Below are 14,889 nucleotides of genomic sequence, written 5' to 3' on the forward strand. Positions count from 1 at the left end.
GGGGAAAGATTTTTATCAAAGGGGGGAGGTGAGGGGAAGGGAGGGGAGGGGAGGGATTTTTATCAAGGGAATGGGAGGTGAGGGGAAGAGAGGGCAAGGATTTTAATTATATATATGTTTGGTTCAAAATATGAAGGGGGAGGGGAGGGGAGAAATTTTATTTACAAATATATTTGGTTCACAAGGGAGGAGAGGGGGAAAATTTTATTTACAAATATGTTTGGTTCACAAGGGGGGAGAGGTATTTTGAAACTAATTTACATTTTTAACCTTGTATTTTTACCATAAGATTTATGATATTTACCATTTATAATTTAAATACAAATTCATTGACAAAATATAAGTATTCAATTCAATAACTTCAAAAAAAATATATAAAAACATAACGGTTATAATATATAATTTTAAAAAGATTATCGAATGCAATAAAATCTAACAAAATAATTAGAAACAAAAATATTACAATAACTAAAAAGTAATTTAAAATAAAAAATATTAAATTTAATTATAATTATAAAAAAGGTAAATATTTAAATATAATTATAATTAAAATGGAGCACCTCCCCTCCCCCTCCGAATCCCCCCAAATCGGGGAAAACAAAAAGTGGCTCAGGAGGGAATTTGGTCACATCCATCTATCTCCCCTCCCCCTCTTAAAATTTGAAACAAACACATAAACTATTAAACATTCCTACCCCTCCCCTCCATTTACCCCCAAACAAACAGACCCTAAGTCATCTGCTGCAATGTTGTCAATAAATACCTTAAATGGATCTATTGCATGATTCTCTCTGAGTGGGACACAAGAGCAATCATGTGTCCAATTCTAAGTTTAGTTATTGTCAAGTGCCTAACCGGATATGAAAGAAAGTGAGAGAGGTTCCATGACTGAAAATGATTCAGATAAAATATTAGTAATAGTGTAGCACAAATGTTATGTAATATTAGCAACAACAAAGGTGAAAATATATTACCGTAAAAAGTGTCCAGCTTCCTGTCAACTGTATTGTCTTCCAAAGACAAGCTTAACCTAATTTGGAGTACTGATAAAATAAACACACGACTCCCTTATTGTACTCGTGGATCTGCTCTAAGTCAATGAAGTATGTCAGGCATACTATATTGACGTAGCTTGCACTTTTGTCTACAAATATGGGTGTGCCAACCAAGTACATGAGGTATGACCTCAATGCACATTGTCTATGGTACAAAATTTGTCCGTCGTCACCTTTGACCTCCATTGTTGCAACCAGGTGATATTTGTACAAATCTCCAAATATGAAAATATAGCATGAGCTCCTCTTGTGGTATCATTCTCAATTTGGGATTCATTTATATCAGCTCCCAAATAATTCACCATCGTATTCATTACATCAAGTACAGACATTTTGGAGTGGTTTAGTAATATTCCCCTGGTCAGGAGATATAGGAGTCATGAGATATCATCAAGGGTGATGGACATCTCACCAATTGGAATATAAAAATATGACGTCTCCGAGTCTCAACTCTCCACAAAAGCTGCCACTGTGTCATGGTTAATGGTCTTATACCTAGTCACACATAAACCTTACAGCTTAGATAATTGACATACATCATGAAACCATACCTCTTCATTTTGTGGCAAATTCAAAATCTTCCCGTCGTGGTTGGTATTTTTTACAATGTCGTGGAGTTGTAAAAAAAATAGAACAATATGAATCGATTCAATTAGTATAAAACGAATATAATACAAGATTAATTAAATATTTATCTCACCTCTCCTTCCCACACATGTTTAGTAGCATGCTTTGTATAAAGAGGAAATGGAGAGATATCATAAGGGCCTCCAAGAAAACTATCAAGAACCGCAGCAGCAGGTTCCTCCTGTTGGCTTCGTGGAAAATGTGCCTCCTAGAAGACGATGATGGAGACACGTGATCTCGGAAAATCAATGCTTATGGATGAAATTAAGTCGCACCAATTGGTGGTCGCGAGGTTTTGGCCCTCTGTCTGTAAACCGATGCATGTTAAGCCACTCAATCATATCTCAATTTGTCTTTGTTTTCAGCCATTACACTTATAGTAAAATTAGAAAATCATATCATAGTCAAATAAGTCAAACCCATATGAAAGACATGCCAAAACAAACATTTTTATTTGTGGATAGAAATTACGGAAATGGATAGAAATTACGGAAGTGTATTTCCATAATTTGGAAAAATAAAAAATTAAAAAAATTCGGAGATGCATTTCTGTAAAACCAAAAACGCAAAAATAATATGAAACTCATAAACCCGACAAGTCCTATGCACTAATCATCAAAAAGTTGTTAATGCATGGTTCAATAAACTACATACTAAGATTGAATGTAACGAGGTATAAGTAGTGCTCAAGATTTAAAAATTACCTAGTTTCATTTTTCTCACGGGCTCTTTTGGTGTTTTGTCGGTGTTTTAAACGTTTAAAAATGAAGAAGAAGGAAGTGCACTTACTGAGTCACCTTAACATTAATACGAATATGCATCTCTCGGTTATGTTTTGGAGAAAATATGAGTAGCTCACTTAAGAAGTGTTGAGGTTTCGACTATGTTTTGGAGAAAATATGAGTGTCTCACTTAAGAAGTGTTGAGGTGTGTATTCTATTCGAAAATGCATATCAAAATTTGAAGAGAATTTATGATTTTTCACTAGCATGAGCTAGCACCCCATAGAATGTACAAAGTAGTCCCTTAAAAGTATTGATGTTAAATACGTGATAAACACTTATATTGTATGTCATGGGCATTAAGGTTCCTCCATCGACAACATATAACTACTTCAATTCAATTGAATGACAAACTAACTGATGATACAATGGAAATATGAGTAGAATCTATGATTACATACTATATTATAATGCTTAAAAAAAATTTATAAAATGAAAGACAACTACAAAGCAACAACTCTAGAGGAAGAGACTCCATCAAAACAATGGAACAAACAAGAGGGAATATGTTGATAAACTATCATGCCACCCTTCAATCGCTTTCCAGCTTTCCCTAACACATGAGCACAACCATTCAACTCTTTATAAGTATGCACCAACTCCACCTTATCCATATTGGCCATCTTAATTCGAATGCGATGAACCAAGCTAAAGGAATAAGAGTTAAAGAGATTCTGGGTATTTTTCAAAGAGGAAGGATTGAATATTTTGAGATGTGATTCCATGGCAAAAGATGAAACGAAGAAATATTGTGTGTTTAGTTTCAATTAAAGGAGGTTTCAAAACCATTTAGTAGTACTCATTTATTAATTCTACAGTTTTTTTATTTGGTCAAAAATTGTCATGATTTCACTGTCAAAAAAAAAATTGTAGAATAATTCTAACTTGTACGATAGTATACCACAGCAATTAGGGATGTCAATTTGCATCTGTCAATGGAGATCTTTGTGGAAATTCTCTGTTTGGAGCACTGAAGTTGGAGATTTTTTTCCCCACAGGGACGGGGATTAGTGAAAAGTTCCCCCAATGACACTTTGGGGTGGGGATTGGGAGAATACCCTCCGCTCCGTGAATTCCCCGACTCCGACCATATTATTTAACTTTTACATTTTATATAATGTATTGTTGTACTACCCAAGTACTTAACTCTAGAAATTACACCCAATACATAAAATGTACACACTGTCTCCTTATTTTCTTTTCTCAATTATCTTTGTCTCATCCATTCATCATCTTCTCTGTTCTCTTCACCACTATAACAACCACTCTCTTTGTTCATTGTGAGAATCTGTGAGAATGGAGATGTAGGAAATATCCCTCCGTGGCGGAAATTGGGAATGGGGAATAAATTGAGGGGAAAAAAATCCAACATCGTTTACACAAAAGATCCTACAAACTTTTTAAACAAAAACAAAAAAAACAGATCAACAAGCAAAATCAACCAAGGAAGCATGAAGAGAAGTGTTTTTCACTGCAAACAACCCTTCTGAAACTTAGCACGAGAGTCAAGTTACTAAAATAAATGTTTGCATATCCAGTATTTCCTATAAATACACATTTCAAAAGGGCGTCTAAACCACAGCATCCACACAGAAAACCAACATTTTGATAACATCATCAATTGATTGACACAACAGAAGAACAAAGATGGCCTCAGTTCAACCCATCGTCCTAGTAGTTGTGGTTGTTTGTGCTGGAGGTCTTGTCTTTCTTTCTTTGCTTACTTTTGCACTATTCTGCTTCTTTAAGAAGAGGAATGAGAAGATACAAGAAACCGACGTCATACATATCGATGAGCACAAAAAGGGTAAGAAAACCATTACTCCTGGTCCTTTTGGAAAACAAGCAGTAGTTATATCAGTTGAAGATGATGTGCATGTAGATGAAACAAGTAAGAAAGAGAAACTCGGCCATGGTTTGGAAGCCAAATCATCCTCAGATATCATACGTATCGATGAGCATAAAAAGGGAACAAAACCATTGTTCCCGGTCCTTTTGGACAACAAGCTGTTGTTACATCAGTTGAAGATGATTTGCATGTAGATAAAGCAAGGAAGAGTGAGAAACATGGTCATGGTTTACATGCCATACCATCCTCAGCCGAAGCAAACCATCACAATTCTAACAGCCAATAGGTCAAAACGGCCATCATCACGAGCTTGAGAACAAATCCTGGTTGTAAGGATTGTGTAAATTCCCATAGAAAGTACTATTATCCTACATGGACTACTAACAAATATGCCAATTCAACTTAAATAATTCAATGAATAAACAACAAACATTCTTCATTTTTTTTTCTTTCGTGTGGTAAACTCATCATTTGTTGAATCTCCTTCTACCAAGTTGTTGAAAATAAGCTTGAATCTCCTCTACACGGCATTTGAAGCTCTGTGTACACAATCAATCTGACACAAATAAACAATCCTTAATTTATATACTAATTACAAGCTTTCACTAGCTTAACCTTAAATATATTCAAAGGTTGACTTGCACATCATAAATAATCATGCTGTGTCCTTGACACAGATCCAAACTCTAATCATTCGTTTGAAACTAAAAAGTATATATCATCAATCTGAATTTAGTTGATACACAAAAGCTATCAGCATGACAGTATTGAAACTTGGTAAAAGGGTGCATAACATGCCATCCTAAGAACGCGGCAGAATATGAGGTACAATAAAACAGACCCCAATACATATGTATCAGATTTCCTAACCATGACAACGATCAGAGCTGTAAAAAATGGGAATGTATTCCCTGAAATTGCAAATTAAACGACTGTGGATCAATTAAAAGCCAATTTGTTGCATTTAAAGGCCTATTTGTTGAGTTTAAATCCACAAGTTATATCCAATCTTCGTCCAAAGGACCGTGAGACTGCATGATCTACATAGGTGCAGGGAATTTGGGTACGCAAAAGACACTATATTTGAGTACACAAAACTATCCATAATTTAATAGGTGCTAACCAAGCAGGAACCAAATGACAGTATAGAAATAGCATCAATTTCACATAAATAAATAGACCTCAATTATTTGCTAATAACATATTTTCATTTCTTGCTTTCATTTAAAAATAACAAAAGTATGACCTACATCATAAATAATCATGCCATTATTGTCCTTGAAAGAAATCCAAAACTCATATCATGCATTTGAAGCTATGTATACCATCAATCTGACATAAATAAACACATCAGGGCAGTGAAACTAAATTTAATGCAATGGCACCAAATTCATAATTACATACCACAAAACACCAAATTTCTAAACCCGCCTAAGAAACTTCCTCAGCGATACAAAAAATAATTGAACCTCCAAGATTTTTTCTTAAAAGTAGGTTTTTCCTCCAAGTTATTTATTACTCCAAGTAAATTAACATTCCCTTTCTATAACTAATGTATCAAATATTTGTTGGCTACCATTTAACTACTGCTATTTTTATAACTTAGAAAAGCAACTTCACTACTTTCATCATGGCATTCCCCGCCAACTCCTTTCTTGTATAAATAATGTTTTACAGCAGCAACAAGCGTTTTGACTATGCCATTTTGTTAAATATGTTTTTAACTGCAATCAATTTGAGAAAAAAACAAACCATAAGACTTTGAATAAATCAAAGAAAAAAAGTGACTACTACTGACTAGTCCGACATATTCAAACACATTAGCTAGTATCAGTCCCGCATACCTTCAACTCCGATAATCTTGTCATCTATCTCCTCCACTATTTTACGCTTCCCAACATCAAAGTAGCGATAAAACACAAAGTCAGCATTCTGTACTGCTTCATCTGATGGCTGTGGATTCCTAGCATCCTTAGAAATGCAAACAAGATTGCATTTCCCAGCGATAGACTCCTGATACACCATACAATAACAGCCAATTAAATTAGGGTTACAAATTGATGTTCTGCTCCTATCCAAACAACTCAAAATTGAATAACTTTACATTCAACTCACTATTAACCAGAATCAATTCCCTCAAAATCAATTTTTTTTCACCGCAAAACCAAACATGCGCACTCAAAATAAAGAATAAAAGCAACACACTGGTAAGAGATCAACATACCCACTTAAGGAGTTCTACCAACACACACTCTAGTCCAGGGTTTTAAAAAACAATCCACGACCGCGAAAACAGCCGCGACAAATCAGTTTCGACAGGTGCCAGTACCGATAACATTATCACCATTTTTATATTAAAGAAAAATTGTGATTAATTCACACTGCAACAATCGCAATCACTATTCCGACACCTGTACCGACCAGAACCGCGAAAGCCTTTCCGCAACCGCGATCATTTTTTAAAACCCTGTCTCTAACAATCTCTTTCCAACCCTCACCATATAATTGATTAAATTTCACATGAATCCCACTAAATCCCCCCTAAACTGCATAAATCTAACAAATATCTAGTGGTACTATTTCAAAGTGGTAGAGCCCGCATAAACATCCATTCAACTAAATTGCATTAATAAAAGTTAAATTACCAGAGGATTGATATTGGAAAGACCAGTGCCATCGCCACAAGCTAAGAACACTTCATTATAGTAAATCTGAATCCCGATCAAAAACTTGGAGATCTCGCGAGGACGAAAGAACCACTGAACCTTAACTTTCCTAGCTTTTTCACGAGTAGGAGTTTCCCATATCTTGATGATTTTACCAATGTGAGGTTCGGGGTGCGTTTGGTTTTGAAGATAAACGGTGTCGAAGAGAGCGTAATCTTCACCGTCTAAGGTGAATGATTCGTAGAACTGTGTGTCTCGTTTTTTCCCACCTTTTCCTCGCTTTTTTCCCCATTTGAATTCTAGGGTTTCTGTGGGGGTAGATTCGAATTTGGCCATGGAAGAGTGAGAGTTAGATTGAGAGGGGAATGGAAATGAAATGAAGTGGAGTCCTAAGACCTATGCTATTGATTTATATATATGATGCATTTTTTTTTCAACGGATGCGCCGGATGCTTTTTTTTTCCGACGGATGCGCCGGATGCATGTTATGCGAAATAAAATGTGTTTTATTTGATAACGAAAGAGATAAAGGTGAAGGTGGAATTTGCAAAACTTATGTTTTTAGAGGTCTAATATTTAAAAAGTAGAATTGTTTTTGATATTTTTATTTTCTTTGAAATAAAAATAATTGTATTTTTTATTTTAAAATTGATTTTTATATTTGTTCGGTTAGAGGAATCATAATTGATTAGTGAAAGAATGAGTAGGATTTACTACAGTAATCTTAAGCTTCTACTAAGGTGGAGAGATTGTTGGCTTGTAAGGTTAACACTAATGATCAAATCAGTATCAGAGTGAAAAATGATTTATGAATGATAATCTGAATACTTGAGAAATTGTGTGTTTTTCTTCCTAAATAAGTTAAGCGGATGGCAATTGAAAATGAGGAGTAAAGCGTGGATCACGTTTAGCAACTAAAAGAAAGAAATAGGGCGTGGACCGCATAGTTAGGATGATGGTTTGTAATGTGTGCTCATACTCGTCCATCGAATTTGGGGATGTTGAAGCTTTTAATGGGATGTTATCATCTTTTGGAATAGGTGCTTTAAATGCATTTTTTTAATTGGTAAATGTAACTCGGTGGGAGAACTGACTTTTATTTTAGCAAACAATGTTGCGGTGAGCAAGAGCCGCCACCAACTTTTATTTTGTCCAATTTTTAGGAAAGATATAAAAGTACAGAAAAGACCTAAAAAGAGCTTGAGTTCGGGGGGTAAGTTATGAAAATGGAAGGTGTTAGCACTCTTTTCATCCGTAATTATCTACGGGCTCTTAGTTTGCTTAGCTCGTTTTGTTTTGTTTGAAAAGCATAGTGTGTGTGTGTTTTGAGAAAAGGTACCAATAGTAAGGCAAGACTTCGCAATGATCCTTGTGTCGGTCCTCAAGGATGTATGCGTAGTATTTTTGAAATTTTGTTTGAAAAAGCAAATGGAGAGAAAAGAAAGTTTATTTTTGTTGAGCAAGCAAACTAAGGGCCACTTACCCTACGTTTAGTCTTTCCTATACTTTCTACTTTTAAGAGATAGGACTAACCATACCATTTCTATCTATTGGACGTTTTTAAGGGACGTCGAAGGGTCATCGATGATCATTGAAGGCAACATGGTAGAGGTACCTTTAGCAAATTCGAAAGGGACAATCATCTTTTCGTAGGCAACAGTTCGAGGGACATGATCATGTCTTCGTAGGCAACATTGGGGTCATCGAGGGACCATGATCTTTGATGATTTTTAGATCGAGGGACGTTTGCTATTGGTACCTCTATATTCGAGGGACACGACCATTATTCGTTCGTAAGGCAACCAAGAGGGGCGTACCCTAGGGTGCAAGTGTGAATTAGTGTTTGTTTTCAGAATATTTTATCTTTTCAGTTAGTGATCTAAATCAAATTTTAAGTTCTTTCACGCCCTAAATTACTAACACACGCAGGCATATAATATAATACAGAAAAATAAAGGGCAAAAAAGTAAAGATCCTAGCTATTACAGGGCTTCCGGGAGGGGGTTACAATAAAATCGGGAGTGCGGAAATTAAAACCATATGTTAAACTATTACATCCTTTAGCAAATACATGATAAAAGACCAATGCGGGAAATAAAGCTAAAAAAATATTACATCCTTGAAGTCAAATACATAAAATAATTAAGCGGTAAAAATCAGAAAATCGGGAATCGGAGGTGAGAAGAGAAGATTTGAAAATCAAGGTTTAGGTTTTAAAATCTACTTTGCAACCTAGTTAAAAATTAAATTAAAAATTAAACCTAATTTAAATTAATTATTCAAATGCTAAATTAAATGATTAAAAGACTAATGCCTAATTAATTAAAAAAATTGTTTTCTAAAAAAACAAAAAAAAAAAGCTAATTATGCTAATTACTTCCTAATGTAATTTATTAGAGATTAATTCAATGGTTAGTTATTAATTATAAGGTTAATTATTAATTAGAATAAAAAAGAAAAGCTGGAAAATTGCCAAAAATATGGTGTGGGCGCTGGGGATCAACCCCTGGTTCTCAGGGTTGCAGGATTCTGTTGCTTGCCAATTGTAATACGATGGGAGAACTGACTTTTATTTTTATTTCGCAAACAAATGTTGCGGTGAGCAAGAGTCGCCACCGACTTTTATTTTGTCCAATTTTAGGAAAGGTATAAAAGTACAGGAAAGACCTAAAAAGAGTTTGAGTTCGGGGGTAAGTTATGAAAAGGGAAGGTGTTAGCACCCTTTTCATCCGTAGTTATCTACGGGCTCTTAGTTTGCTTAGCTCGTTTTGTTTTGTTTGAAAAACTTGAAAAGGGATTGTGTGTGTGTGTGTTTTGAGAAAAGGTGCCAATAGAAGGAGGGACTTCGCAATGATCCTTGTATCAGTCCTCAAGGATGTATGCGAAGTATTTTTGAAATTTTGTTTGAAAATGAGTGGTGTGAAAAGCGTTTTCATTGAGCAAGCAATCTAAGAGCCACTTACCCTAAAGTTTAGTCTTTCCTATACTTTTATACTTTTTGAAGGAATATGACTAACCATACCATTTGTGGGCAGGTAGTCCTATCTATTGGACGTTTTTAAGGGACATCGAAGGGTCATCGATGGTCGTTGAAGACAACATGGTAGAGGTACCTTTAGCAAATTCAAAGGGACAACCATCTTTTCGTAGGCAACAGTTGAGGGACTAGATCATGTATTCGTAGGCAACATCGAGGGTCATCGAGGAACCCTGATCTTTATTCCGAAAGGACTATGATGATTTGGTATCGTAGGCAGCATATGCTAAGGCATCCCTACGCTCGAGGGACTTGACTATTATAATCGAGAAGGCAACTAAGAGGGGAAACCCTAAAGGTGAGTGTGTGAACAGTAAAATGAGTGTGTTAGATTCAGATATTTAATATTTGAAATTAGTGAGCAAACGGTTGATTAAATTATCTTGCCATACACGCCCTACTTAGCATACATCTAAATAGTATAAGGTTTGCGGAAAAATAAAGTGCGGGAATGTAAATCTACGCTATTACAAAAAAATACCCTTTTTGTAACCTATACATCGATTTCTAGAATTTAAAAGTAAATGAATAATTAAATAAAGGGTCGAATTTAAACAAACACGCGCCATTCAGTGGAATTAGAGATGAGAAGAAGAATCGAGAGAATTTTGATCTTGAAAAATAAATGAGAAAGCCTAAGTCTAAAATAACTATTAACTTTAATTTTATCCTAATTCTAAATTAATTAAATGATTAAATGTGCTATAACTAATTAAGATTCTAATTAAACAAATTGAAATCCTAATTATACTAAATTAAATTAGTTAATAAAAAACAATTAGTTAAACCTAATTTTAATTCTAATCCTAGTTGATTTTATTTTTTGTGACTTTTATTTGGTTTAAAACACATAACTAAAATATGTTTAAAACACATAACTAAAATATTCTTGCGGAAAACCTAAATCCAGGTATGTGACCCCCGTCTTCTCTATGGTGGTTGTTGTATCTTTTAGTTGCCCGGCTGTATTTGGAGTTCCTTGCTCCTCTACCTCCCCACTCTTCATCCTGAAGCTATTCTTCGTAATCAATATAGGGTTGTTCCATATTTAACAGACCACTTAAACTAAAGGCTCCCTCAAGCCCTCTGACTTATTAAACATCCATCATTTTAGTCAGTCATTCAAACCCTTACTGCTACTCCTACTTTTGTGAAACGATTAATGTACTCGTAAAGGGTTTCCTTATTTTTAAAGTGATATGCTAAGTAAGAAAATGGTTATGCGTTGACGTTCTTGGCGGTGAAATGGGTAGTGAAGAGTCACTCAGATCCTTCCATCAGGGTTAGTGCGAAGAGCATGCACGTTACTACATATTGGGCGCGATAGTAATTTAACCTATTATCTACATGTTCTACATGTTTGTCTAGATCTCCGTTCCATCGTAACTTGGTAGTTTTTTAGGCTTCTCCATAGACCTTAGAATTATATTGTCAAAGATGTAGACAAATAACAGGCACTTTGTATGCTTTGGAGCTGGAGCGTTTATCCCATGTTTTTCCCTTATTCGGAAGTGATGTGTAGGTGAACATGAGGATGGAGAACTTTAGGAGGAGTATGGCTACCACACCTTGCTTCAAAATCGGGCAGGGTAGTTCTATATCCCCTATGTCGAATGCAAGTTGGATACCTCGAGACCTCTCTCTATAGTGTAGTTGTGGCAAGAGAACTGGCACTGGTGTAGCGGCCCGATTCCTCTAGGAGGCTTCCTTTCATACGGTGTTGTCCCATGGTGGGGAGTATTTAAGATTCTCTTCAATCCCGAGAATTCCATTGGCCAAGAATTGTGAGTTATATTACTGTAATACATTGCAGATGATGTTCAACAAGTCTGTGGCTCCATGTATTCTAAGATTTGCTTGCAACAACTGAATGCTTTAGAGCATTTGACGCTCTGGTAAAACATGTTGTAAAGGAGGTCAGTGCGATGGTTCTCCCTAACAAGGTTGTTGTGTAAATCTGAAGAATGGGAGAGTTTGGAACATATATTGACCAACTATTGGAGGAGAGGAATCTTGTTGCACATGGTCATATGGAAATGCCACAAAAACTAAATCGTCTTCCATCAGAGAAAAGGCATGAAGAGGCGACACTTTGGAAGCTTCACCGGCTGTAGTAACAACTTGTGGTTGAACGATAAATAGAGTGACTTTGGACGTTACCATGCTCAATGAATCTGATAATTGATATGTTTCAGAAAGAGATTGAAGCTTAAAAAAAGATCATTGATCTGAATCTTTGTCGGAGAAACAAGCTCTGTTTGGTAAGACATGTTTTCGAGCTTATAGTTTATGTCTTATGTCTTATAAGCTCATATGATAATTTAGACCCGTTTGGTAACGGTCTTTTCATCACGAGCTTATAGCTTATTTTACTAGCTTATAGCTTATTTTCCAGACGCTATTTCAAATAGCGTTTTAGCTTATGTCTTATAGCTTATTACTTTTTCTTCCTTTTTTATCCTTATTATTTCAATTAAAATCCATTTTTAACCCTTATAATTTATTTTAATTTAAAATAAAATAATTATATATTAAATATCTTTTATGTCATTTTACGAAAAAAAAATTTAAATAACCAGGTTTGTTAAAAAAAATACGAAAAAAACCATGTTTTCAGGGTATTTACCAAACTGTCTAGGTTTGGGATATCAGTATACTGAATGCGCCAAACGAAATGGCGTATTAGTGTAAATTGTAGGAGCATGCGCCAAATGAAATGGCATGCCCTAAAATCCTAAAGGTTTGCGCCAAATGGAATGGCGCATAAGTCTAGGGTTTTTGCCCTAGAAGCCAAACCATTTGGCGCCTTAGTTCTAGGGCTTTTTTTTTTTAATTTTTTTTTTCAATTTTTTTTTATTTCATTTTAGTTGAATATATTAAACTTAAATATTTTTTTATTTTATTTGTTACGATATTTACAGAATTAAATTTGAAAAATATTTTTTTTGCCTTATAAATGTAATGCAGGAAACGAAAATCAAAATTGTAACATCGATTAAAATATAATTTAAGAACTAAACATCGATTACAACATAATTTAAAAACTAAACATAGGTTACAATTAATTTCAGAAACGATACCAAAGATTAATGAAAAATACAACAACATGATCAATGACGTCCATCACCAAGATAGCCATCCGTTCCGCAACCTGGTCTTATAATTGGACGTTTACCGCGATCGTTGATTCCGCCGCGAATATTGACACCAACTCTTGCCCTAGCTCTACCCCTACCCCTGCCCCTTTGTGCTTCTTGTTGGGTTTGTGTCACGGGGGCTGGTACTGGGATGTCGCGTGGATCGCTGTCTATGAATTCGTCGACGCCCCCATAATTATCCGGAAAACCGCTGTTGTAAAGTCGGCTACCCATTCCCTCAAATGTGTTTATTCGTGGTGGTGGAGTGGGGTGGGAAAAGACCTCCGGTTCATAGCATCCCGCAGCACTAGAACTACCTTGGTTAAAGCCGAATTGGTTTGTAGGTGTTGCGTAGCCGGAGGGGGCGCCACGGTAAGAGGATTCACCATGAGGACCATCGTCGGGACTAAGATGAAGGCTAGATGAACCGGGAGTTAGGTTTTGGCCGAATCCCCTAGAGGACCCAACAAATGTTGCAAATCCGAATGGTTGTGAGTGGGTCTGATATTGGTCCGAGGAAGGATGGCGGTCTTCATTCCCTTGTAATGGTTGAGATTGGGATTGGAACATATTCGATTGGCGGATGTTACGTGCGGAACGGGATGGAGTACTGAAAATATTTTGTTGTTGTTGCTGGGGTTGTTGTTGTTCCTGGAGTTGTTGTTGTCGTTGCTGTTGTAGGAGTTGTTGTTGGCGTTGTTGCAGGCTTTGTTGTTGTCGTTGCTGAAGTCGTTGTTGTTGCCGGAGTTGTTGTTGTTCTTGTTGTTGTTGTTGTGGTTCTTCTTCTGGTTGTTGTTGTTGTGGCAAGATGTAGTTCTGTGCACGGGGATCATTCAAATAGAATGGAGCTGCAAGAAACAGGTTAGGGGTTGTGGCTGTACGATACCAACTCATGTACGCAGGAGACGGTTTCATTTCATGGTCACTAACGGGGAAGTTTAGGACATACTGCCGACGGTTCTTCCACATTTGGCGATGCTCGGGTGCAAAATCCTTCCAGTTTTGGTGTGTCCATTGATGGTTCACTCTTCTTAGGTGCCACACTCCCAAGTCAACAGGAGGGTCGGGTATCCGTTGGCGCATCCCAAATTGAAGCATCACCCGGTCACTTTGATGCATTTCTATTATGTTGTACCGGATTAAGCAGCACTTTGTCGTCCAGATTTCTGCATCCTGAGCTCTAGGCTCATACTCACATGCATGCTATATATATATATTTCAGAACTAGCTGCTAGATGTAGGGCTGCATGCATGCTTTGTCTAGGGGAAATCGTTGCAGGAATCTTATCAGGAATCGTTGCAGGAATCTTATCAGGAATCGTTTCAGGACATATGCAGACGCATGCTGGGGTACATGACATATATAAATAAATAACTATATATATACATAAATAAATATTTATATATATACATAAATAATTATATAAATATAAATAAATATTGATATATATATATAAATAAATAAATATATAATTATAAATAAATATTTATATATATATACATGAATAAATAAGTACGTCAATATCAATAAATATTTATGTATATATATATAAATATAAATAAATATATATATATATATATATATATATATATATTTATTTCAGAACTAGCTGCTAGATGTAGGGCTGCATGCATGCTTTGTCTAGAGGGAATCGCTGCAGGAATCTTTTCAGGAATCGTTGCAGGAATCTTATCAGGAATCGTTTCAGGACATATGCAGACGCGTGATGGGGTAC

At 35.8% G+C, this 14,889-nt stretch overlaps 1 protein-coding gene and 1 long non-coding RNA gene across 3 annotated transcripts; both read right to left on the reverse strand.

The window, feature by feature from the left end:
- Window positions 1-652: 652 nt before the first annotated feature.
- On the reverse strand, window positions 653-2,228 carry LOC131600426 (uncharacterized). The gene is made up of 3 exons (XR_009283138.1): window positions 1,756-2,228; window positions 975-1,550; window positions 653-888 (listed from the first exon to the last, which is right to left on the reverse strand). It is a non-coding gene; the product is annotated as an uncharacterized LOC131600426 (long non-coding RNA).
- Window positions 2,229-4,736: 2,508 nt separating this feature from the next.
- Window positions 4,737-7,511, reverse strand: LOC131596179 (protein ANTI-SILENCING 1-like). 2 transcript variants are annotated; one of them, XM_058868764.1, is made up of 3 exons: window positions 6,959-7,511; window positions 6,158-6,326; window positions 4,737-4,869 (listed from the first exon to the last, which is right to left on the reverse strand). In XM_058868764.1, the coding sequence occupies exons 1-3, from the start codon at window positions 7,313-7,315 to the stop codon at window positions 4,865-4,867; spliced, it is 531 nt and encodes a 176-aa protein (XP_058724747.1). In that variant the 5' UTR covers window positions 7,316-7,511; the 3' UTR covers window positions 4,737-4,864. The 2 variants fall into 2 exon arrangements, with proteins under 2 accessions (XP_058724747.1, XP_058724746.1); XM_058868763.1 differs by lacking the exon at window positions 4,737-4,869 and adding an exon at window positions 5,565-6,037 and having other exon boundaries at window positions 6,959-7,509.
- Window positions 7,512-14,889: the final 7,378 nt, after the last annotated feature.

This window comes from Vicia villosa, linkage group LG4 (assembly GCF_029867415.1).
Source record: "Vicia villosa cultivar HV-30 ecotype Madison, WI linkage group LG4, Vvil1.0, whole genome shotgun sequence".
Classification (NCBI taxonomy): Eukaryota; Viridiplantae; Streptophyta; class Magnoliopsida; order Fabales; family Fabaceae; genus Vicia; species Vicia villosa.

What these genes read in the sequence shown, in the direction of transcription:
- LOC131596179 (XM_058868763.1), bottom strand. Translation starts at nt 7,315, where the DNA reads ATGGCCAAATTCGAATCTACCCCCACAGAAACCCTAGAATTCAAATGG. An exon ending in TTTCCAATATCAATCCTCTG is followed by an intron (nt 6,327 to 6,958) that starts GTAATTTAACTT and finishes ATGGTGTATCAG; the next exon opens with GAGTCTATCGCTGGGAAATG. An exon ending in CAAGATTATCGGAGTTGAAG is followed by an intron (nt 6,038 to 6,157) that starts GTATGCGGGACT and finishes AATTGATTGCAG; the next exon opens with TTAAAAACATATTTAACAAA.